Below are 24,369 nucleotides of genomic sequence, written 5' to 3' on the forward strand. Positions count from 1 at the left end.
CAAATTGCAGTGATCCCTGTTGCCCATCACTGTAAGTCCTCAGCAAGTGCCAAGTGAACTTGCCATAAAGAACTGAAAGCAGCCTCCTCCCTTCTTCCCTTAACTGGGGAAGCCAGCTTAGGCATTCTACTCAGAAAGCTGTGCGGCAGCTAAACTGAATTGAAACTTCCTTTCTGACAATGTTTGTCTTAGTGCAGAGGGTTCCTTTGTTTTCCCACAACCTTACTTCCTACCATGGAACCTCCAGAACCTTCTGAAAGCCTCCCACGGGCCATGTTCCCTGCAGTCCAGTGGAAGGCCTGTGAAGTTGGGTTTAGTTTCTATAAGCCCTCGGCAGGGACAGAGGCAGAGTAGTCTCAGCTGAAGAGGAGAGTGCCCAGAGAGCAAGGGTTGACTGAGGGGACCATGCAGGAGGTCTGTGACCCACCCCATCCCTCATCCTGAAACCTGATTTCACCACACCCTAGCAAACTGTCTTAGTAAAGCGACTCACTCACTCATAAACTCCATCACCCCTGACGTTATTTGGGAATACTGATAGTAAACAATTATAATCCATTGTTTACCTAAAATTCAAATGAAGCTCAGTGACCTGTATTTAACTCAGCTCCCCTGTCTCTGAAGCTTCCAGGTAAAGGCCCTAGCCGCAGGGAGCAGTTAGAACACTAGGACAGGTGTCAGGGCCGCAGACCCTCCCACTCCTGCCTGGGGGCCTGTTTCTCTGTGGCTTCGCCACCCTGCCCTTCTCTTTCCTCATTTGTTCTCACTGCAGTTCAATGTACATATTTGAGTGGAGTTACAATTACTAAATACGCTTTTGTGTTAACAAGGGATTTGAACTTTTGAGAGCATGTTGCTGTTTTTAATGGGTGGCCTTCAGTTCATTTTTAGCCATGTGAATCACTGACCTTCACCTTGAGCAGGAAGGAAGGGCTCCCATATCCAGGCTGAGCTCCTGTGCATCCTCCTAGAACAGATGCCCCTGGGGAAGGTGGGAGTGGCCTAACTGTAATGGGGAAGGTGGGGAGTGGCCTAACTGTAATGGGGAAGGTGGGAGTGGCTAACTGTAATGGGTAGGGTAGAATAGACTGCAATGATGCGAGTAGGGAGATTCCCGCTAAGATGGCCTGATAGAAGAAGCCTTAGACTCCCCCTAGGCCTGGCTAACCAGGAAGTCTGCCCCCTCAGTTATGGTGCATTCTTCATAGCCTTCCGCTTTGGTGCTGTGGCTCCCCCCAAACACCAGATAGATAGTCTACTCTGGACGACTCTGAGCTGCCCTGCATCCGAATCCACTGACTGCCTCGGACTCTGCTGCCCATTCTCTCTGTCCCTCTTTCCCAGCACAGAGCATCTCCTTACCCAGGGCAGTGTTCCCATCTGGACAGGAGAGCTTTGCAGAGCTCTCTGTCTTGGAGATAGGAGGCTAACCTGGAATCAGAAGTGACCTTCCCATCTGAACTAGTTGGCACCATTCTTGGGTGTCAGTTTCACCATCCATAAGATGGGCCGATTCCATATCTCGTAAAACATCTGCATCAAAACACAAAACAAACTGTAAAAGACAAACAGGGTTCCATCCTTGATCCAAATGCTAGGTAGTAATTTCTTAATGCTGAAAAATCAGAAAGTTTCTATTTGTTGTACAATCCTGTTTATTCACTGAGTTGGGGATCCTAAGCACATTAAGTTTGGAGGTCTCTTTCATTCTGTTGTGGATTTAGGGACTTCTGAGTGTTTGTTCCTGTCTCTTTTAGGCAGGGAAGAGTCTAAGGGGTTGAAAGCCTAGCTCTGCCCTTGAGTTTCTTGCTGAATGTCAGTAGTAACTCGATGTTTGTGATGAAAGCAGATGTCTTTTTTACTCTTTAAAGGAGGCATTGGGGTGAATTTGAGGACCATGCTTGCCAAACAGCTGTTACCAGAGAATCTGACAGCAGTCCTCTCCCCTTTGATGAGAATAAATAACCACCTCACCAGAGACTACATCACTGGAAGCTGCCCACTGTGTGTGGGGTCTGAACATGGGAAAGCTGCCCACTGTGTGTGGGTCTGAACATGTGAGAAAGCTGCCCACTGTGTGTGGGTCTGAACATGGGAAAGCTGCCCACTGAGTGTGGGGTCTGAACATGGGAAAGCTGCCCACTGTGTGTGGGGTCTGAACATGGGAAAGCTGCCCACTGTGTGTGGGTCTGACATGTGAGAAAGCTGCCCACTGTGTGTGGGGTCTGGAGGTGAGAAAGGTGCCCACTGTGTGTGGGTCTGAACATGGGAAAGCTGCCCACTGTGTGTGGGGTCTGAATGTGGAAAGCTGCCCACTGTGTGTGGGTCTGAACATGGGAAAGCTGCCCACTGTGTGTGGGTCTGAATGTGAGAAAGCTGCCCACTGTGTGTGGGTCTGAATGTGAGAAAGCTGCCCACTGTGTGTGGGGTCTGGAGGTGAGAAAGGTGCTCACTGTGTGTGGGTCTGAATGTGAGAAAGCTGCCCACTGTGTGTGGGTCTGAATGTGAGAAAGCTGCCCACTGTGTGTGGGTCTGAACATGGGAAAGCTGCCCACTGTGTATGGGGTCTGGAGGTGAGAAAGGTGCCCACTGTGTGTGGGTCTGAATGTGAGAAAGCTGCCCACTGTGTGTAGGGGTCTGAATGTGAGAAAGCTGCCCACTGTGTGTGGGTCTGGAGGTGAGAAAAGCTGCCCACTGTGTGTGGGTCTGGAGGTGAGAAAGCTGCCCACTGTGTGTGGGTCTGGAGGTGACAGGCCACAGCATTCCAGTTCCCACACGGGAATCATCTTGGAAATTCTCATGATTGCAGGTTCTCAGCACAGCAAAGCGGAAACAGAGCCTTCTTCCCTTGATAGTCAGGTCTAAGTGAGAAGTGCCTGGTCACCTTGCAGTTAAGTCCAGGCCTGACCCGCACCTCCAGAGTGCCAGCATGGAGGAGCAGCCACACCTGTGGCAATTCATGAAGAAGGCAGGATGGGATCAAAGCCTCCTGTAACCCAAGAGTTTCTCAGCAGCTGTAGGCCCTTAATAATTATGGTTTGGAGCTTTGCCAGGAGGCAAAACCATTTAGCATGCCATATTTAACAATGAACACTTTTCTGTATTCATAATGGTCTCTGTGCAAAGCAAATAGGCACCTTGAACAAAAGGTAGGATATTTATATGTGTATATAAAATAACCTGCACCTACATTAAACCCAAACATGTTTTCAGAGAGGAATGTGGCACTTCCCGCTGCACGGTACCTGGTTTATGAGTGAATGGGAAAAAGACCACATGTTCTGTTCCTTCTCCCTTCCTCTCTGGGCCTAGCAGTTGTAGTAGTAGTAGTAGTAGTATATTTTATTTTTAAAATCTGCCAACATTCTGAGCAAAGCAGTGTACTAAGAAAAATCTTTGTGATCTGTTGCTATGGGAATAGGAAGCCAGAATAAGAGGATGGAGAAAGCAAGTCCCGGGCCCTGAGGAATGAGGAGGAAGGAGGGGGGCTAGGGAGAAGCCCTGGTCTCTGCATCATGTAGAGCCTGGGATCCTGGTTCTTGTAGAGTTTCTCACAAGCCTTTGTCATTGAGCGAAAAGAGAAGGGAGGCTGTTCAGAGGGGAGTTCCTTAGAGCTGAACCTCACTCAGCAGGTGAGTAGAAGGCAGGCGGGTCACATTTTGTCAGTACACCAGGGAACAGAAGCAAACTGGAAGTGGGGTACACCTGCCCCAGTGATGTGCTTCCAGTAAGGCTTCTTGTCCTAAAAGTTATAATCTCCCCAAACAGTACCACCAACGGGGACTAAGTGTTAAAATACATGAGCCTATGGAGGCCGTTATGGGGCTCTAACCCACTGTAACCATAAAGCAAAATAAACTCTTCCCTCTATGAGCTAAGGAATACAGAGGCTGGCATCAGAGAATGGGGTTGTTGCTGTGAAGCACTTGACCATGGTTTTGTTTGTTTGTTTGTTTTTGGAGGGATGTGGAAGATTTTAGAACTTTGGGTTAGAACAGCAGTTGAAAGCTGTAAGCAGAGCTCAACAGGCCAGTGTAGTAGGAGTAGTGCTAGTGTGATGCAGCAGCAGAGGCCTGGCTGATGGGGTTTTCAGAAGGGAGCAAGGTCTCTGTCAGCAACTGGGCTAGAGGCCATCCTTGTGGTAACTTGGCAAAGAATGTGGTTGCTTTCTGCCCATATACTAAGAACTTGCTTGGACAAAAGTTAAATGTAATGGCGAAATTTGAGGACAGTATAATGTTGAGTCTGTGGCGTGGTTATTACTGATTACTCTTAGGCAGGTCTAAAATGAAAAGGTAAGTGGAACAGGAAAAAGTACGAAACACAGCTTGCCAAGTAAAGAGCACTAGGGAACTTAATGTGTAGTGAAACTGTATGCTGATAGACAGTCTGTAGTCATTAAGATTAGGTAAGAAGAGGCCTCTCCCACTGTACTGATACAATAAGAAAGGTTCCTCAAGGGTAAGACCCCACCTAGTTATGCCCCCAACTTATGCTAGAGAACCTAAGGAGTTTCTTGATTTTAGAAAGAGCCTGCATACAGCCAGGTGGTGGTGGCGCACGCCTTTAATCCCAGCACTCAGGAGGCAGAGGCAGGCGGATCTCTGTGAGTTTGAGGCCAGACTGCTCTACAGAACAAGATCCAGGAAAGGCATAATGCTACACAGAGAAACTCTGTCTCGAAAAACCAAAGAGAGAGAGAGAGAGAGAGAGAGAGAGAGAGAGAGAGGGAGGGAGGGAGGGAGGGAGGGAGGGAGGGAGGGAGGAAGGAAGGAAAGAAGGAAAGAAAGAAAGAAAGAAAGAAAGGAGGGAAGAAAGAAAGAAAGGAGGGAAGGGAGGAGGGAAGAAAGGAAGAAAGAGAGAGAGAGAGAAAGAAAGAAAGAAGGGAGGGAGGGAAGAAAGAAAGAAAGAGAGAAAGAGAGAGAGAGAAAGAAAGAAAGAAAGAAAGAAAGAAAGAAAGAAAGAAAAGAAAAGAAAGAAAGCGAGCCTGCTTACAAAAGCCTCTGCTGGTGTGAGTCCAAGCTGGGAGTCCATGTGTTGTCCATGTGCTACTATCTTTGGAGGCTTAAAAGATACAAGGAGGAGGGAGTTCTGGGTTCTTCCTCAGTGGTTGCATGGACCATTGAGGCCAAGCACTGTGACAGGGCTAGAGTCCCTGCAAGGCCGTGAGAGGATACTACCTAGAGCTGTGAAGGTGAAACTTGGCTTGCAGTGAGGACGCCAAGATGTTGAAGATGTCGGAGCTGTGAGACATCTGCCAAAGAGAGCTGCATGTGGGGATGGAACCAGCCCCAAAGATGTATGTCCCAGGCAGCAAAGCCCTCCAGGCCCTGTGAAACCAAAGCCCCAGATACCACATGTGAAGCTGCAAGAGTGGGCGTTTGCCCTGCTGGGTCTTAGTCTTGCTTAGGCCCAGTATTTCCTCGCTGTGCCCCATCCCTCCCTTTTCGAATGGAGTGTATAGTCTGTGTCATTCTATGCTGGGAGTACATAATTTCTATTTTGATTCTATTGTGGTTACAGTCAAGAGATTACCTAGAGACTTAAGAGAGACTTTGAACTTTTAGACAGTGTTGAAGCTGTTAAAGGCTTTCGGGACTCTTACTGTTGGACAAACACCATTTTGCATCATGAGATGACCTCAAGCTTATGGGGGAAAGGCGCCAAATGTGGTGGTTTGACTAAATGTATAGATTTCAAGATGTATCTCCCCACCATAGGCTCACGCACTTGAACCTTTGGTCCCAGTTGGTGATGCTGGTTGGGGAGGTTCTGGAACTTTGTGAACAAGGAAGTCCACCACTGGGGGTGGGCCTTGCAAGTTCCAACTCACCCCACTGCAGTTCCCTCTGTTTCCTGATATGTGATCAGCCAGCCTCCTGCCCTGCCACCTGCTGCCATGCTGTCCTCTGGAACCATAAACCAAACTAATCTAAACACCATAGTACTTCCTGGGAGTACAGAAACTGGGGTTGATGGATTGAAGGATGAGGAGAGCAAATGCCAACGGGAAGTCTTCCTGATGTGAAGGACACTGAGTATGCCTAACGTACAGCAGAAGGCCAGCTCTGCTGCTCAGGTTCACAAGAATATAAAATGCTTAGTGTGGGCTGCAGAGGGAGAGACAGGCCTGGGGGAGAGTGCCAGGGTATCCAAAGCAGAGGCCCGGAGGAGAAGGTGCAGCTGCAGCTGGAGAGCTAGAGTACAGTGGCTTCTGCCAGGAGCAAGGGGACACAGGATGACAAGAGTGATGAATGTGTCCCAGCACAACAGATTTGGACTGAAGAACTGTTTTCATAATGGCTCCCTTCCCCTAGAGATCAAAACCAGAGCCTCACACATGCTGAGCAAGTGCCCTGTCCCTGAGCCTTCCAAAGCCAGAAGCCATCTAAAATAGGCTTTTAAGAATCACTGTTTCAACACAGGTGGTAGTTGTGGTGGCGGCGGTGCAGGCCTTTAATCCTAGCCCTCCAGAGGCAGAGGCAGAGGCAGAGGCAAATGGATTTCTGTGAGTTCAAAGCCAGCCTGGTCTACAGAGTGAGTGCCAGGACAGCCAGGGCTACACAGTGAGACCCTGGTTTTTGTTTGTTTGTTTGTTTCTGTCTCAAAAATAAGAAAAAAAAAATGTTTCCTAGCCTGGAACATTTCTGAATGCAGAACGAACTGGAAGTGGAAAGGAGTTTAACAATGGACTCCTAAGGATCCCAGGAGAGGGAGGCTCCCTTCCTTCACCCACACTGTAGGCTGGCCCAGGTGGAATGACACATGCCGCTCCCCAGAAACTACCACATCTCTGGGGAGCATACAGTTCTTCAGTGTTGTTCAGATGAGGGCCACTGGACAGCTGAGCTGACAGAGGGGGCCACCCAGCCAGCCTCGAGGCTGCCTTCTCTTCCAAGAATGCTCTCAGTGATGTGGGTATACTTGGCATTTTTTACGTGTGAAAATCCTAACTATGAAGCAGACTGGGGTGGTGAAAGATTCAGACACATGGTCTGCGTATCGGGGAAAGAGATTGTTCCTTGCGGCTTTGTGACCCCATCCCTGCCCCACCTGGAGCTCTAGGTCCCAGCGTCCACTGCCGCCTGAGGCTAGCCAGGCAGGTGACTGGATGGGAAACCCATTGCTTCAATGCTGACTGGGCGGAGGTGCAGGAAAGCAGCCTTGTTAGGGGCTGTGCCGACCACCCTCCTGCCCTAGACCGTGTCCTAATCCGAGCCCAGGCCCTACCCATAGAGAGCAGGGAGCCTCCTCACTTTCCCACCCATCTTCATTGCTTGTTTTGTTGTCCAAGGATGGAATCCAGGGTGCCAGGCCTGCTAAGCACACCCCACCACTGAGCTATGCGCCCAGGCCTCCTCACTCTTTTTAACCCTGGGTCTGTCCCCTTTCAGGTCTAGGGACTGTGTCTAACTCAGGATAGTGCTCATGGAACAGGCAATTTAACCCTGGGTCTGTCCCCTTTCAGGTCTAGGGACTGTGTCTAACTCAGGATAGTGCTCATGGAACAGGCACTTCTTAAGCTCCCATTTTTCTTGAATGCCTCATCAAGAGTCCTCCTTTCTGGCCATGCTGCCTGCTACATTTCCTTGAAGCTCCTCCTTTTTTTAAATTGATATGAAAATTATATAACATAAAGTTCTAACCTTTTTAGAGGCTAGAGAGGAGGCTTAGTGATAAAGAACACTTGTTCTGGCAGAGGACCTGGGTCCAAAACTCTAGTTCCGGAATCCAACACATAAGAAAATTAAATCTAAAATAGAATCTTGATTAAATATTTTTACATTTTGATTGTTATTGAGGGCGGGGAGTGCCCTGCCATAGCTTGCATGTGGAGCCAAGAGGACAGCCTTTATGTGGTCTCTGGAGATCCAGGTCAGGTTATCAGGCCCTTAAGGGAAGCGTCTTTATCCACTAGCACGCCAGCCCAAAATGAACCATTGGAAAGTATACAGTTCAGTGACGTTGAATGTATTTGCAGTGTTATGCAACCATTACTGTTACGTAGTTCAGAATATTTTCATCACTCCTCTGAAGAAGTACAGCCATTAAGCAGCCCCTGAAGGCCAGCAGTCTGCTTCCTGTCTCCAGGAACCTTCCTTCTCTAGATACTTCATCTAATGGAACTGTATAATATGTGCTTGTGCTCAGCTTTATTCGTGTTTATAAGGCATGTTCACTTTATAGGCTGAAGCAGGACTTACTTTCTGTGGCTAAGTAGTATTTCATTGTGTAGATAGGGCATGTTTTGTCTCTATATTCATCTGTTAATGCATGGGCATTGGGTTTTTACTCCCCTCTGACTGTTTTGTTGTTTTGTTTTGTTTTGTTTTTTGTTTTGGGGGACAAGGTTTCTCTGTAGTTTTGATGCCTGACCTGGATCTTGCTCTGTAGCCCAGGCTGGCCTCGAACTCACAGAGATCCTCCTGGCTCTGTCTGCCTCCCGAGTGCTGGGATTAAAGGCGTGCGCCACCACTGCCTGGCTCCCTCTGACTGTTGAAAAGAGTGTTTCTTTGATTGCCCATGTAATGTTGTTAAGCCCCAGTTCTTTGGGGTCTGTACTTGGAAGTGGAGTTTCAGGTCATATGGCAATTATATGTTTTAACTATTTTGAAATAGTGGAGGTCTTTTTTACGGATATTCTCTCTAAGTCGGCTCTGACAAGGCACAGCAGGCATGTACCCCCTAAACAGTGGGAGTCAGCATGTTACCCTGATTGCTAATTCTGGGAAGAATCAAAAAGAGTTAAGGCAAGGTACTCGAGTCTCCTTGGGTGGGTAAGAGCTCCAGAGAGAGGACAGTAAGCAGAGACAAAGTGTGGAGGAGGGGTTCACGTAGGGTGCTGAGAAGACATGAGGTACCTAGAGAAGGGCTGACTAGGACGGAGAAGGAGCTGAGCAGCAGAAGGATCCACAGCCCAGAGACCTATGAACGTGCTCCCATGAGAAAAGAGCCATGGAAGGAGGCAGAGTGAGACTCCCCAAGGCACAGTGTGGCCGGGGCTGATTCTGTTTGTGGGATGGTTAGTTTGGGTTGGGTTAATTGGTTGGTTGGTTTTGAGGCCGTCTCATGTAGCACTAGTTGGTCCTGAACGCTTGGTTCTCCTGCCTCAGCCTCCCAAGTGCTGAGATTACAGGCATGGGCCTCCATGCCTAGCTGGTCAGGCTGCTTTGATAGGTCATTCTCAGCAGCATGAGTGGGACAGGGCTGGGGCAAGTCTGCAGGGGGTCCAGGGCTCCCTTGTTGGGACAGAGGCAAAAGAGAGTCCCAGAGAGCCCCAAAGCATAGCACCTGCAGAGCCCAGCAGCCCTGAATGCCAAGACAGGATGGCGTTGGAGCAGGCCAGGCTGCCCCTTCCAAAGCGAAGACTGGACACACAGCAGCTGGCCTCCTTCCTCCCCAGGCCTACACACATTCCAGTATAACGTCAGTGTGTTTGACCTCATCATTGACCTGGAGGACACTGTGACTTCGTAAAAAACAAATCTTAATCTGAATTATACCAACGTGGATTACTTTTTAGGTAATTTTAAGAAATGACTCTCATCATAACTTCATGAGGCCAGCTTAACTCCTGATGAGTTTCCTGTAGAGGGCAGGCAGTGAGACCAGGCCTCGTGGTTTCCGTTCTTGTCTTGAGTAGCAACTCCTCCATGTGTAAATGTGATGGGGAAATATCTCATTGTTGTCAGCGTTTGTACTAAAGAAAAGCTTCTCCACTCGCAGTTGTAGACTGTGTCCGACTTAGTTTTCTGTGCTTTCCACCGAGTCCCAGTGCCCTGTGTTCCTGCTACTGCTGCAGCTGTCCTTGTCACTAACAAAATGGCTTCTGGTCATGGTGCCTGCCGTGTGCTGGAGGCAGTCTAACTGTGTGCTGATGACTCTTGCTAATCATACTCACAGGAACATCAGAAACAACCTGCTTCCTCCGGACAGGCTGGAGGCCAAGTCTGAATGAACCCGTGTTACCGTAGACCATCTTCAAGTAGGGTGATGACGTACACCCGTAATGCCAGTACTCGGGAAGCCGAGGCAGGACATGGGTTCAAGCACTGAGCCTTAATGACCTTGAGTTAGAGCCACTCAGATGGAAGGAAAGAGCCAACTCTTGCAAATTGTCCTCTGGCCTACATCTACACACCCCCTACACACATATCCTCTATACATACATACCTACACACACACACCCCTACACACACACATCCCCTATACACACACACACACCCCTGTATACCCCCATTAACCTGCACACAAACATCCCCTACACACACACACACACACACACACACACACACACACACACACACAATTTTTGAGAATTTAAAAATCAATACATGCATCCACCCTGTACCTTTTGATCTTTCTTCCTGATCACTTGGCCTCACTGCTGCCCTCCTGGTATTTCCTCCATGCCTTGTTCTTGGGAAGTTTTTATATCTTTGCTTCTCTTCCCTCTCCCAGGCCTTCTTCAGGTTCAGCTCCCCATTTCCAGCAGTCTAGGGCCATGACAGCAGGTAGATACCAAGCCTTTGTGAGGGGAACTGTATTTCCAGGGCAGCTGCTGGGGAATAAGAGTGACATAGAACAGATAAGGCTATTAAGGGGGTGCTTGAGCATAAATTCAATTTCAAGATAGAAAATTCCTAGGGCTGAGAATGTGGCTTAGTGGTAGGTTACTTGACCAGCATCCACAAAGCTCTGGGTTCAGTCCCAAAAACTTTGAAATCATAGGTACTTAACATTTTGAACAGTTTCTAAATTTTTTTTTTTTTTTTTTGCATTTATTTATGGTATGTGAGTATGTGTATATGTGTGTGTCAGCCAAGGGACAAGGGCCAGGCAGTGACACTGTGGGCTACAGTGGCTTTGCAAATTCATTGGAGACATTTAGCCTTAAGAGCTGTGGGCTGAGCCGGGCGGTGGTGGTGCATGCCTTTAATGCCAGCACTCCGGAGGCAGAAGCAGGCGGATCTCTGTGAGTTCAAGGCCAGCCTGGTCTACAGAGCAAGTTCCAAGACAACCAGGGCTGTTACACAGAGAAACCCTGTGTGTAACCAGGAGATTCTGAGCTCAGGCTTAGAAGAAATGTCTTCTAAGAAAGACGTTCACTTGTGAAATCAGCTAAGGAACACTGAAGTGACTTCATGGAAGGGGAAAAGAAATGTCTCAGGGTACCTGGTGAGTGAGGAATGTAGAATATGCATGCAGAACCACTGAGCTCTGCCCTAGCTAGGGAAGAGGCAGCCCATGCAAAGGGAACCCAGGTCTCCCTGGTACCTCATGATGGCTTCCCAGTGCGTAGGCATTGCCATCTTTGGCTCATAAAGTGGGGTCACATTGCCCTTCCAGGAATAACATAAGGCATCCACCGTCCTCAGAGCTGCCCTATTGGGAACCCTCGTTACTCAGCAGAAGGAAGCCACCAAGGAGCAGGCCTAGAGACCAGAGGTTGTACAGGTGGTGGTTTCCTGGAGGAGGAGAGCCAGAGACTCTGCCATGTGGAGAATGCCAAGTGAAGGCCCTGGGTTGGGCTCGGTCCTCTACTTACCAGGGCCACGTGACAGACCTGTTACCCAGTGCAGGCCCAGGCACTGAGAAACCCGGCAACTCAGGAGAACAACACAGAAAATATGTAACAATGGATGATATCACAAGTTCCCTGACAGCCTTGGGGACCTCTCATTCCTTGGAGAACCTGTGCTGTGTGTGTATGTGTGTGTGTAGTGTATGTATATGTGTATGTAGCAAGAAGAGGTATGTGCATGTGAACACAGGTGTCCCCAAGAGGCAGAGGCCAGAAGTTAGGCTGTGGGCTCCCATGGTCCTTGACTTACAAGCAGTTGTAAGCCACTGGATGTGGGTGCTGGGATCTGAACTCAGGTCCAGGCTCTTCTCCGGAAGAGCCATCTCTCCAGCCCAGCTGCGTCTGTCTTTTAAATTGAGAGGCACCCAGGAAGCAGAGGCAGGTGGATCTCTGTGAGTTCAAGGCCAGCTTGGTGAACATGGCAAATTCCAGGTCATTCAGGGCAACATAGTGAAATCCTGTCTCAAAAACCAAAAATAAAGTTAAATAAATAAATAAAATGGAGGAGGGGATGCATTTTCTCAGTTCTTTGATGTGAATTTGTATTTTCTAAAGTTTTGTTATTTCAACTTTAAAGCATGTTGGGGCAGCTGAAGAGATGGCTCAGTGGTTAAGAGCACTTGCAGCTTTTCCAGAGGACCTGAGTTCAGATCCTAGCACCCATATGGGCCTCCCACAGCTAACTGCCTAGAACTCAAATTCCAGGAGATCCGACATCCTCTTCTAGCTTCCAAGGGTGCCTGAGAACACACACACACACTCACACATACGCACATGCACACGCACACAGACCTGTAATCCTAACACTTCAGAGGTAGAGGTAGGAAAAGCAGGAGTTCAAGGTCATCTCTAACTATGAAGTAGGTTTGAGACCAGACTAGGCTACAGTGAGGTCCTGTCTTTAAGAAGAAAAAAGCTGGGCAGTGGTGGCGCACACCTTTAATCCCAGCACTCAGGAGGCAGAGGCAGAAGGATCTCTATGAATTTGAGGCCAGCCTGGGCTACAGAGTGAGTTCCAGGACAGCCAGGACTGTTAACAGAGAAACGCTGTCTCAGGACTGGGGATGGGGGGGGGGGGAGATGGTGATGGTGTTTGCTAAGAAAATTTGTCTCCACATGTGTAATACCAGATCAGCACCTCTCTGCAGCCCACACTATGGAGAGGTGGGACTGCAAGAACTTTTGGGAGCCTAGGCCATTTATTTCCTTTGGAGACAGGTGGAAAATAAAGCAAAAGCAAAATTCTAATGTTTGAAAGGGTTTTTCCCCCCAAGTATTTCTTTTTGGTTTTTCGAGACAGGGTTTCTCTGTGTAGCTTTGCGCCTTTTCCGGGAACTCACTTGGTAGTCCAGGCTGGCCTCGAACTCAGAGAGATCCACCTGTCTCTGCCTCCCGAGTGCTGGGATTAAAGGCGTGCGCCACCGCCGCCGCCACTGCCACCACCCCCCCCCCAGCCCAAGTATTTCTTAAATGTCAAATAACAGCAGTTATGCTATTCCTTCAGACCCGGAACACTTTTCCGCCTGTGAGCAGAAAGGGCCTAATGGACAGGGGAAGTGGCTGCTTATAACTTGTTGCTCTATCTCTCCAGAGGATGCAAAGGGCATGTCCTAGGGGTCCCTTCCAGAAAGGGGGAGATAAAGAGGTAAACAACTCCATATCTGCCTTGGATGGAGACCCAGTTTGTCATTACTGGTGACCCTAAAGACAGTTTGTCTGTTTGCTGTACTCAGATAGACTCTAGTGAATGAGTTATAAGAGAGTTTGGTGGAGGTTAAGCTCTTACCCTGGGCCCTGCTGGCACTGAGAGTAGCTGGCACGTGCCTTACAAGATGTTAGCAGCAACCCTAACCTATCTCTACCCATCACATGCCAATATCACCACTTCCTAATTGAGACAACCAGAACTGTCTCCAGACAGGCAAATGTTCCTTAAGGAACAGTGTCCTTCCCGGAGAGGAGCCATTAGGTGAAGGAAGCAACAGTGAACTGGAGGTACCCAGAACAAGCAAGGGTAGAAATAGGACTACCCTCAGGCAGAAAGGATGCTAGGGTCCAGAAGAGCTGGCATGGGGGGACAGTGACAGTGTCTAGCCACTACAGAACCTTGAGAGCTTACAGAGAAGGGCACAGGAAAGAAGAACTCCCAACTTCTTCTTCGTCCTTCCAGAATCCCAGTCTCCATTTCCCAGTAGATGAATCGTATTGGAAGGAATCCACGCTGGCCTCAGATCTGCCTGCCTCTGCCTCCCGAGTGCTGGGATTAGAGGTGTGCGCCACCACCGCCCAGCCGACACTTTCCTTTTAATTAGTACAGTCGAAAAGTGCCCGACACCTGTGAGGTACCTGTCTGTCTGCCTAGATAGTCACAGTAATGTCCCTCGGTGGAGGACACGGACTGAGGGCAGCCCCAAGGGAAGCCTCTTGGTGGAAGTGGGAACGAAGCAGGGCAGAAGTGTGGGCGAGGCGCGATGCCCATAGCTGCTCATCTGGCCCTAGAGCCTGGGTAGAAGAGCCCTGAGGAAGTCCGCGGTGCTGCGGGCCTGGACTTGTTGCTTCCCTCCTCTGCACTCTGTTCATAAGGACAGGAGGCACTGAGCTAGTCAATCCTAGATGCTGGCTTGTGTATCCAACATGATTTCATGTGGGTGCCTGCTGATCCCTCCGCCTGAGCAGACCTACCACAGACAGGACTGTGCCCTCCAGCCTCACCCACTTAGTGCACTGGGGTGGGGCCGCCTGTGTGTTTCTTCATGGCTTAGAAGATGGTTTACTCCTCACACTGACCTCTTCCATCTCCAGCTCTATAGCTCCTGGACTGCATGTTATCCTTAGTGAAGGCTTACCTTCCCAGCTGGAGCGCTGCATAGACATACCACCCTGGATTTATCCATGCATCAGCAGCAGATGTTTGTTTCTGCTGTTTGACATTATGAACAAGGCCATTCTGAATGTTCATCAGATGTTTGTTTGAACACAGGTTCTTTCTTATTTCTCTTAGATATGCCTGAGAGTACAATGGGTCTGTGGCTTAGTCTTGTGAGGAACTGAAAGATTCTTTTCCACTGGGGCTGCATCATTGAATAGTCCTATCAGCAAACTGGAGAGGTTTCTTCTCTCTCTCTCTCTCTCTCTCTCTCTCTCTCTCTCTCTCTCTCTCTTTTCTTCCTTCCTTCCTTCCTTTTTCTTTCTTTCTTTCTCCCTTCCCCCATACCTTGACTAAAAACAAACCTGCCTTTTTATTGTTTACCACACTCACCCTAGCCATTTAGAAGTAATAGCTCTGTGGGGCTTAGTGGTTTTGTTCAATTTCATGATACATCTTTTGTTTTTAAAATGTGCGTGCGTGCGTGCGTGCGTGCGTGTGTGTGTGTGTCTGTGTGTCTGTGTGTCTGTGTGTCTGTGTGTCTGTGTGTCTGTGTGTCTGTGTCTGTCTGTCTGTCTGTGGGTACTTGGGTACTTGCAGAGGCCAGAAGTGGACATTGATCCCTGGAGCTAGACTGAGAGGTGGTTGTGACCTGCCCAGCCTGGGTGCTGGGCACTGATCTCGGGGTCTCTGGAAGAGCATTAAATGTCAACTGCTGAGCCACCACTCCAGCCCTCTTGTTTTGGGTGTTTTGTTTTGTGGCAGCATCTGGGTTAACTCAGCTGGCCTTGAACTCACTATGTAGCTAGCTAAGGCTCAGTTTGAATTCCTAATCTTCCTGCCATCATCTCCAGAATGATGGTATTACAGACACACACCACACCTGGTTTATGAGGTACTGAGGATTGAACTCAGGACTTGACTTAGTAGAGAACACTATATCAACTGACCTACATCCCCAGACCCATTGATTCCGCACTTGGGTTCCACTAATCCCGATGTCTGCCAAGCTAGCAGTGTAGTGTACTGGCAGTGCTTACTTAACCTGCACAAAGCCCTCAGTTCGATCCCCAGCAGGAACACAAGCCTGCACTCACACACTTTGCACTGCCTTGATTCCCATAGCTCTGTGGTAAATTTTGAAATCCAAAAAGGAGAGCTCTCAGATTGTGTCCTTAGTTCTTATTTTTTTCAAGATCCTTTGGGTCTGCTGGGTTCACAACAGACTCCTGACCACACTTACAGCTTGGCTTCTGGCTTTCTCATTTCCTTGATGGACTTGCCAGCCGAGGGCAAAGTGGAAAATCCCCTTTGCTCTTCCCCAGCCTCCCTTGGAGAGGCGACTTGGCCAGCAGATCCCAGCTCATCCGGCTGAGTTTAGTCTAGGGCCAGGTAGTCAGCCAGCCAGGGAATGTGTAGGCTGCACCTGGCCCTGAAGCAGAAGACCCACTCCATCTAATCCCAACATCCCACCTTCTTGGCTTCCTCCCTGGTGCACAGGATTGTGATAATCTCACATGTGCATGTCCAGCCACACCACACACATTCTTTTTGTGCCTGTCATCCTGGCCTTCTACCCCTCCTTAGACTGACTCACGGCACAGAGGGAAGCCATTTTGTTGTCAGGTGGGACCAGTGTAGCAACCTGCCCTTGCTGATGGCATGTCCAGTCACACCCATGTGTTCTTTATTAGACCCAACAGATGTGTCATCTGTGCTACAGGCACTGATTTTACTGTTAAGTGAATTTTGTTTAAGACATGGTATGTATCGCTGGTTGACCTGGACCCACTGTGTAGATAGACCAGGCTGGCCTTGAACTTGTGGGGCTCTGCATCCAAAGTGCTGGAATTAAAGGTGTGTAGCACTACACCTGGCCTGGTGGGAGAAATGTTTATCTTTCCTGCAGAGTTTTCCGTCCTTGCCTTAAGATTAAAAAAGAAAAAGAAGAAAGGAAGAGGAAGGCCAGGCAGAGGGTAAACTTTCTAGAAAGTGTGAGGATCAGCCAGCCCGCTGCTGACTCCATACTGCAGGTTCACACCTGTGCCTTTTTAAATGAGTAAAGGGCAAAGGCCAGCATGGCTGAGGTGTGGGCAACAGAAACGAAAGGCTCTGAGAGCAGAAGGATCAGCCCCGCAGTTACCTAAGGGAGCCAACGCTCTGTGCTACTGGACAGTCACTGACCTGCTTCTCCACTCACACTTCTGGAATGTTCCTGCTGCTCTCCTAGTCTTTGCTTCACGTGTAACAAAACTGTTGGCAATTCTGTGTTTTTTGAGAGCCACTTAGAGTTCTGTGAACACAGGGGGTTAGCCTTCTCTGTGAAGCAGAAGATAGTAACACCCAGTCCTTAGACTTGGAGGAGCTGAGGGTGTAGCTCAGGAGCACAGCGCTTGTCTGACATTCACAAGGCCCTGGCGCCACCAAAAATCGAAATAAAAAAGCACAGCTGTTTGGTTGGAGACCAAGCCCTCCATAGGGCTAGATGTGCCACAGACCTTCCATGGTGGCCCCCGTAAGCCTGGCTCAACCCCCTTGAAGGAGACTCAGCCTTCTATTCCTGATTTCAACCTCTTCCTGTGTGCTGAGCAGCTTCAGCTGGGTATCAGTTGGCGGGGACAGCCAGGCTGGAGCTGGGACTCGAGTTGAGAGACAGGAGGGTTCAATAGAAATGCATCATTAGGGTGCTAGTGCAGGAGCATTCCACGAAGACCTCCTCCCTGAGTTGAGAAACTAGAGTCTTGAGGTTCAGGCTACCTGCTGTTGGAGTGAGAAGCGCTGTGGATACCCTGAACCTGCTTGCAATTCCACAGTGAGGTCTGAGGCCAGACAGTCAAGTAAGCAGTTTCCCCCAAGACACCTGCTTCCTCTTTCTACACCTGCTCTTTCAGCACCTCACCTCAGAAAGCCAGGAAGTCGGGGCTGAAGAGGGAATTTGCTATCAGTACAGAGGCAACAAAATGTCAGCAAACCCCTAAGCTAGGGCCATAGCTCAGTGGTAGAGAACTTGTGTAAACCCAATGCACCACCTGCTTCTGGATGGCCTGTGAGGCACATGGGGTTTCACGTAAATGGTTGAGAGCTGGTGATCAGCCCAGTCGGTAGAAGGCTTGCCTGGCCGGCTTAGCCCGGTATTGAATAAACTGGGTGGACACAGAGGCATATACCTACAGCCTCAATACTTGGGAGGTAAAGGTAGAAACGATCAGAAGTTCAAGGTGATCCTTGGCTACAAACCAGGTGTGCTGGCACATGTCTGTAATCAGGCACCCAAGAGAATCCAAACTAAGGTCATCTTTGACAACACATCCAGTTTGAAGCCAGCCTGGCTACAGGAGAGCACATATTGAGGAGGGAGTTGAAGAGTATGTTTCCACACATGGAATTTGAATGGCAGCAGAGATAACGTTTTATGTGGCACACAGCCACCGTCTCTATTAATTTTGTCTCTGTAATGTTTGGACCGTGTAAAACAGGTGAGGAAAGTATGACGCCGCTTTAAGATGGCGACGCTCCCTCTCCTTCCAGTGTGCTGGAGGGGCTAAGAGAACAGTCTAGTCCTACAGATGGGGCTGCTCTAGAGTAGATAGGTGGTGGGGTTCAGGCGAAGGACCCCGAGGGGATTAGGAACCTTCAGTAAGCAGTTCCACCCCCACCCCCAGTGTGGGGACAGGGATCTCATCTGAGACTCTTCATGTCCCCGGAGTCCTCGGGGCTTCTTGGGGCTGGTCCTGAGCTACAGTCACTGAGTGCCTCCCTCCTCTCTCTACAGAATTTGCCTTCTGCCAGGTGAATGCCTCCGCTGCCCTGGCCCTGGCCTTAGCTGTTCTGTGTGACTTGCTCCGGCAGTGGGACCAGCTGGCACCAGGACTGCCCATTCTCCTGGGATGGCTGCTAGGAGAGGGTGACGACCCCCAGGACCTCATGCAGGACCCACACCAGGTAACTGGAGCTGCTCAGGGAACTGGGAGGCAGAAGTGTCCTCTGGGTGAAGCACCGACAGGCCTGAGGGGTCTCGGGATAGTGAAAGTGTGCCTCGGCTGCTCGAATGTAGAGGCTGGTTAGGAGAAAGCCTCCTGGAGGATCCACACAGCGCGCACTCACTGAGGCTTGCTTTGGGAGTCTCAGTGGCAAGCTTTCAGACACTCTGAAACCATACCTTGAACACTGAGAATAAAACTATGGAAAAGGCATATCTGTTGACCTTAGCATGGGCAAAGGGTCCTCACAGCTCTGGGTCTAAGCATTTCCCAAGAATTAGGGTCCTTCTAGGGAACAAGGTGCTTGACCCCTCTTCCTGAGTGACAGAGAGCAGTCACACACATCTGGAAACAAGACCAGCAGAGGTGCCGGGGTGGGGTGGGGGGGGTGGCACATGCCTTTAATCCCAGCACTCGGGAGGCAGAGGCAGGTGTATCTCTGAGTTCGAGGCCAGCATGGGCTACAGAGTGAGTTCCAGGACAGGCTCCAAAGCTACACAGAGAAACCCTATCTCAGGAAAAAAAAAAAAAAAAAAGACCAGCAGAGGCAGCCCAGGCATTGGGAAAGACACAAATCTGTGGCCACCCATGGGACTCTACTAACTGACTTGGCATCCTGAGCAGATAGAGTTCAAAACTCAGTCTGTTTGTAGGAAACGTGGAGATGTAGAAAGTGTTTTTATATGACCTTGAAAACCCTAGAAATGTAGTCTCAGGATGGCATCATGCATATGCTCAATGCGTCTTTGCTCTGCCACCGCTGCCGCCGCGGTCTCCCTGGCTTCCTCCTCTGATTTCTCAGTACACCTTAAATCTCAGATCACTTCCTTGGCAAGGTCCCCCTTTCACCATTAGTTCCCCAAAATACGTTGGCTTTGAGCTGCTCACACATCTTTATCAAAGGTCATGTTACATCTGGGAGAAAGCCACCCTCTCTGGTAGAGAAGGGCAGAGGCAGCAGAAGAGGGACTGCAGAGCTGCACCTGGTGGCCTTGGGTGTCGACAGGCCCGAGTGGAGGGGACAGCTCTCACATCTGGGGGGCCGCACTCCTCCCTCTAAGCTCATTGTGGGCCTTTTCATTTGATGTAGGGAGAAGATGACCACATATTTGAAAAGTCGGAAGTCAACTTCTGGGCTGAGACGCTGACCTTCGTGAAATACCTGTGCAGGCCGCTCCTCCGTCTCTGTCAGCCTGACTGGCCGACCCGTCACTCCCAGAAGCTCTGTCACCTGCAGACAGTAGCATCAGAGCAGCGTCTCCTCGCCTCTCAGCTCCTGAGAGAACTTCCACCCTCGGCTGAATTTCTGAAGACAGTGGAGTACACAAGGCTGCGCATTCAGGAGGAAAGGACTTTGGCTGTCCTGAGGCTGTTGGCCTTCCTGGAAGGAAAGGACGTTCTCAGAGCCGAAGACTGTCCTAGCGAATGGAGACAGTTAATGGCCCCAAGAGCTTCAGAAACAGCCTGTTAAAAGAAGGCTGGAGCAGCAGGTGGAGTATCTCCCCAACTTGGGTCTGTCTACAAGGAACATGTTGGACGGAAACTGAAGTCTTTCCTGTCGCACCTCCCCACCTCTGGGATTCCAGGCTTCTTCCTACAGAGGGCTCTGTCCTGAGCATACTCATTGAGGGCAGCCCAGTTTGTTGTGGCTTCTGTAGGAAGTGAGGCCACGGTGTTGAATGTTGAATGTTGATTCTGTCCCAGGTGCAGGCCACCTGCAGGCCTGAATTAGCCTTTCTGTCCTGAAGAAGTGCCATTCCAGCCAACCCGCTTTCCCAGAGACTGACTATACTGAATAGAGTTTCAGCACTCCAGTCCTCCTCCCACACCCCATACACACACACACACACACACACACACACACACACACACACACACACACACACTGCTCTTCTGTTTGTTTAGGTTTGGGCTCTGTATAGGAGCTGGATTACTTAGCAAACAGCCTATTTGGTCATATTTCTAAACTTTATTCCATTTTAGCAAAGGAGAAATATGTCCCAAGAGTTAGATTCTGGGAGAATTAAGAATCCACCCCATGCAAATACTTGTGGTTTATTATCTCCATGCTCAAGTCTTTCAGAAGCCCATGTTAAGAGTCCTGCCTGCCTCCCCCAGAAAGGCCAGTGGAGGCTGGAGACCTGGTTGTTGCCCATTGTTTCTGCTCAATGAAGGAGCCTGGGGAAAGAGAAGTCTGAACAAATGCATGATTCATTTGATACCTACCCTGTTTACTGCCCTGTGATTGTTGGAAGCAACAAAACGATTCCTATTTAGAGGTTAATAAACACATTTATCCACCTCAGTGATTCCATCTAGAAACCTTAAGGGGTTTTCTCAGTTCCAAGCCCAGCCAACAGGCTTCCTCGGATCCCCAGCAGGTGGCAGTCTTGCACACATTATGCTACTAGCCTAGCTCTTTAGCTTTCTAGCTTAAAACTTACTTTAAACCATTATCAGCACCCATGCAACAGCAGGCGTGTCTGTGGAAGTCAGGGGACACCTTCAGAGTCAGTTCCCTCTTTCCACCTTTACATGGTTTCCAGAGATCCAACTCAGGTTCAGGCTTGCAAAGCAAGCACCTTTATCAAACACTGGGCCATATCACCGCCGGCCCGGCTTACCACCATTAATGTATACTTTCAGAGTGAGTGTCACCCACCCAGAGTAAGTGTTGTAGCCTGATCCACATTCCTAGTTATCTCCAAAGACCACACCAGCCAGAGTTAGAAACTTGTAGGGCCTATAAATATAGCCAGATACTTCCCAGCTGAGTGGTCACTTAGGATTACAGGGAAAGGGAATTGAATGTGCAGACTAGAAAGATGTTTGCTGGGCCATTTCCCTCTGCAGAAAGGCTGAGGTTGCAAATGTAACAGGTCTCTGGGAAGAAAACCATCCAGCACCATAAAGAAGCGTAGAGAACTGGTCTGCACAAAAAGGAAGACAAGCAATGTCCATGGTGTCTCTGAGGAGGCACAGAAAACCCCCTAGGTGGTCTGCAGACATTCAGCACCAGCTGCGGGGTTGTATGACCCGGTAGTAATTACCTAGTTAGGCACCAGTGTAGCCCACCCTTGATGAAAAATTGAAAACCTGACATTTTTTAGTCTGTTTTGGGTTTCGCTTTTCTGAGTCAGGGGCTTGCTATTTACACCAAGCTGGCCTCACACTTGTATTCATCTTCCCGCCTCTGCCTCCCAAGTGCCAAGATTACAGGCACACACCGTCAGGTCCAGCTCTACACTACTTTTTTATTCTAAGATCTAGCTGGTGAGAGGGCTGTAATAGGATGATAAAGTGGGAGATTCTGATCAGGGCCCACAAAAGGCCAGCCGTCCCTCTCACCTCCCAGCTAGAATGAAATGAAAGCAGTTACATAACAATAAAACTCACACTAGCAGGCATGCCGCACCAAAGCATGTACCAGAACATGTTTATGTTATCTCCAAGTCCATCCTACCAAGTCTACCCAGTGGGTGTTCTCGCTGCTGATGGCTGGGAAATACCTCAGATTTGGATCTTGGCTGGCTATGGCCAGCCTGGGAGGAGGGCAGGAGGAATGGATGTTTCCACAGGTTTGTGTCTGAAATCCTACCAGCAGCAGCTAGGGGTATGGCTGCACCATGATTTGCTGAGAGGAACCTGGAAAACCTCAGTCACAGAGACCCATGTTTGGGGTCATTGCTGCCACAGGTGCCCAGCCCTCTCTAGGGGACAAAGCAACATGGGCGGGAAGAGAGAAGCATACATCTTTCCTAAAGTCACTACTTGCTTTTGGCTCCAAGCTTTAGGGCCCTAAGATTTGGATGGCCTCTGATTCTGTGCCATATTCTGTGACCCCCAGCCCTTCTGCTCTGGCCACAGCCAGTTAGCTTTAATACCTAAGCTGGTGTGGGCTTTGTTTATCTTGTAGACACCTCCTTGACAGAGGTGACAGAAAGGACGAATTTTATCATTGTGTTAAAAGTAAGAAAACCCCAAGCGCAAGGCCCCGAGTTCGGTCCCCAGCTCCGAAGGGAAAAAAAGAAAAAAGTAAGAAAACCCAAGTGCCAAACAGACTATGTGATTTGTCCAGGCCACAGGACTTACCAGGGGAAACTTCAATCCATATTTGTTTTTCTTTATTGATAGTGTCTCATACAGAGCTGAGCTAGGCCGACCTAAAACTCAACTCAGCCTCCCAAGTGCTGGGATCCTAGGCGTGAGCCCCTGTAGCCACTTAGCGCCATATTTGTGACTTTAAAGTCCTCCAGCGCTGCCCCGGGCTCTAGCTACAGGGGCAGCAGGCGCCACAGTGTCGGCAGATGCACGCTCAACTCAGGAGCCTGTTGAGTGGCAGACAGGTCGACCTGTTTCCCTTGCAGGTGAACTGATACAGCCCAGGTGCACACTGGACTGCAAGCAGACAGGAAGAGCAAACGTGGGGAGGGTGGAGGTCAAGCGTCCTTCCCTGGCAGATGCCGGGCCTTCCACCTAGGCCAGCCCGAGCTGCCAGCTGGGCGAAATCATGGGCCCAACTCCACCTTCTGGCAGCCAGTGTGGACTCAGTGTAGGGAGAAAAGACCTGACTCCAGATTGGCGGCGGCGACGGCCCCGACCAAAGCTGGTAGTGGCTTTAGCTTCTCTGGGCGCTAGGTGGGGGTGTCTGCCCCCTCTCAGAAAGAGCCGGGCCACTTTTGGAAAAGCATTTTCTATCGAAAAGCTAGTGGGGGTTGCACCAAAACCAACATTAGCGACACACACACACACACACACACACACCCCCGACTGGAGGTTCAGCAAACACCACCTTCGGCAGCCAGCACTGAGCTTAGATTCGACGCGGTGCCTCCCAGAGCCAAAGAGGGAAGGCTGTGCAGGGCGGGAAGCCTGGGCCAGCAGCTGCACCCCCACCCCCTAGGAGAGTTGGGGAGGCCAGGCCAACTAGCAGACACAAAGGTGAAGGAAGTGACTTCCTCCATGTCCACAGTGCTCCCCCCCCGACTTCCCTCTAGTTCCCCGAGCGGGCTCTCCCGCCCCGGACACCCCGCGCCACTCCGCGCCTTTGGCCCAGGCTCAAGGTCTTGTGATGTGATTAGCAAAGCCAGCGCCTTGTCCTCAGACACTCAGCCCTGCCCCGCAGGCCCCAGAGCTCAAGTCCTGTTTACTGAGCCTGGGCGGGGAGAGGGGCGGAGAAACGGGCCAGTGCTCCTCGGGGCTGGCCGCTCCCGCCCCCACCCCTACTGCGTCTCCACGTGCAGCTGGGTTCGAGCTGCCACCTACGGGACAGGCCGCGAGCCCGCCACCCGCCCCCGAGTCCTAAGCAGCCTTTGCCAACCAGTCTGGCAACACGCATCGTTGCAATATTGTTGCATTTTGCAATTCCCGCGCGCCGTGCAAAACCAAGAGTGGGAGATAAAAGCTGTGCCAGTCGGCCTAGCAGGATCGGGCGGGGGAGGTGGGCACGTCCAGGGGATCCCGGTCCGGGTCACAGATAGAACGTGAAAGCGCATTCCAACGGTATAGGTCCAGAGGCGGAGGAGAGCGGGATCTTCCCGCCGCCGCCGCCACCCAAAACAGCACCCAAAGGGGCCGCGCTCCCCACGCCGCACGGACGCCCGGGCTGCCCGCCCCGCCCCGCCCCCTCCCCCGAGGGGGGGAAAAAATTGGCGGCGACCAATGAGAGGCCGAGAAGGCGCCTGACGTCGGCGAGCCGGCGGGCGGCGTTGCCTGGAGACCCCGGCGGGTCAGCGTTCAGTCCCCTCCCCGGGTGCGCTTGGCCCCGCCGCCGCGCGGCTCCCGGGCTCTATATAGGGCGCGCGCTCGCGGGTCTCGGAGTTCCACCAGTCCGCGAGCTGCCGTCGGCTCCCGCGGGGGGCGGGCCGGGGCGCCGAACTGCGCTCTCGCTTCTCCTCTGCCCCCCCCGACTCCGCGCCGCGGCCTCCTCCCTCCTCCTC

At 50.5% G+C, this 24,369-nt stretch overlaps 1 protein-coding gene across 1 annotated transcript in view; it reads left to right on the forward strand.

The window, feature by feature from the left end:
• The window catches only part of Thada (THADA armadillo repeat containing), a 289,455-nt gene extending 268,711 nt beyond the window's left edge, over positions 1–20,744 (forward strand). The window contains 2 exon segments of the mRNA XM_036170461.1: positions 18,223–18,392; positions 19,521–20,744. Of these exon segments, the coding sequence (XP_036026354.1) occupies positions 18,223–18,392; positions 19,521–19,901 (551 nt within the window). The 3' untranslated portion in view covers positions 19,902–20,744.
• Positions 20,745–24,369: the final 3,625 nt, after the last annotated feature.

Source organism: Onychomys torridus, chromosome 21 (assembly GCF_903995425.1).
Source record: "Onychomys torridus chromosome 21, mOncTor1.1, whole genome shotgun sequence".
In the NCBI taxonomy this organism is placed as follows: Eukaryota; Metazoa; Chordata; class Mammalia; order Rodentia; family Cricetidae; genus Onychomys; species Onychomys torridus.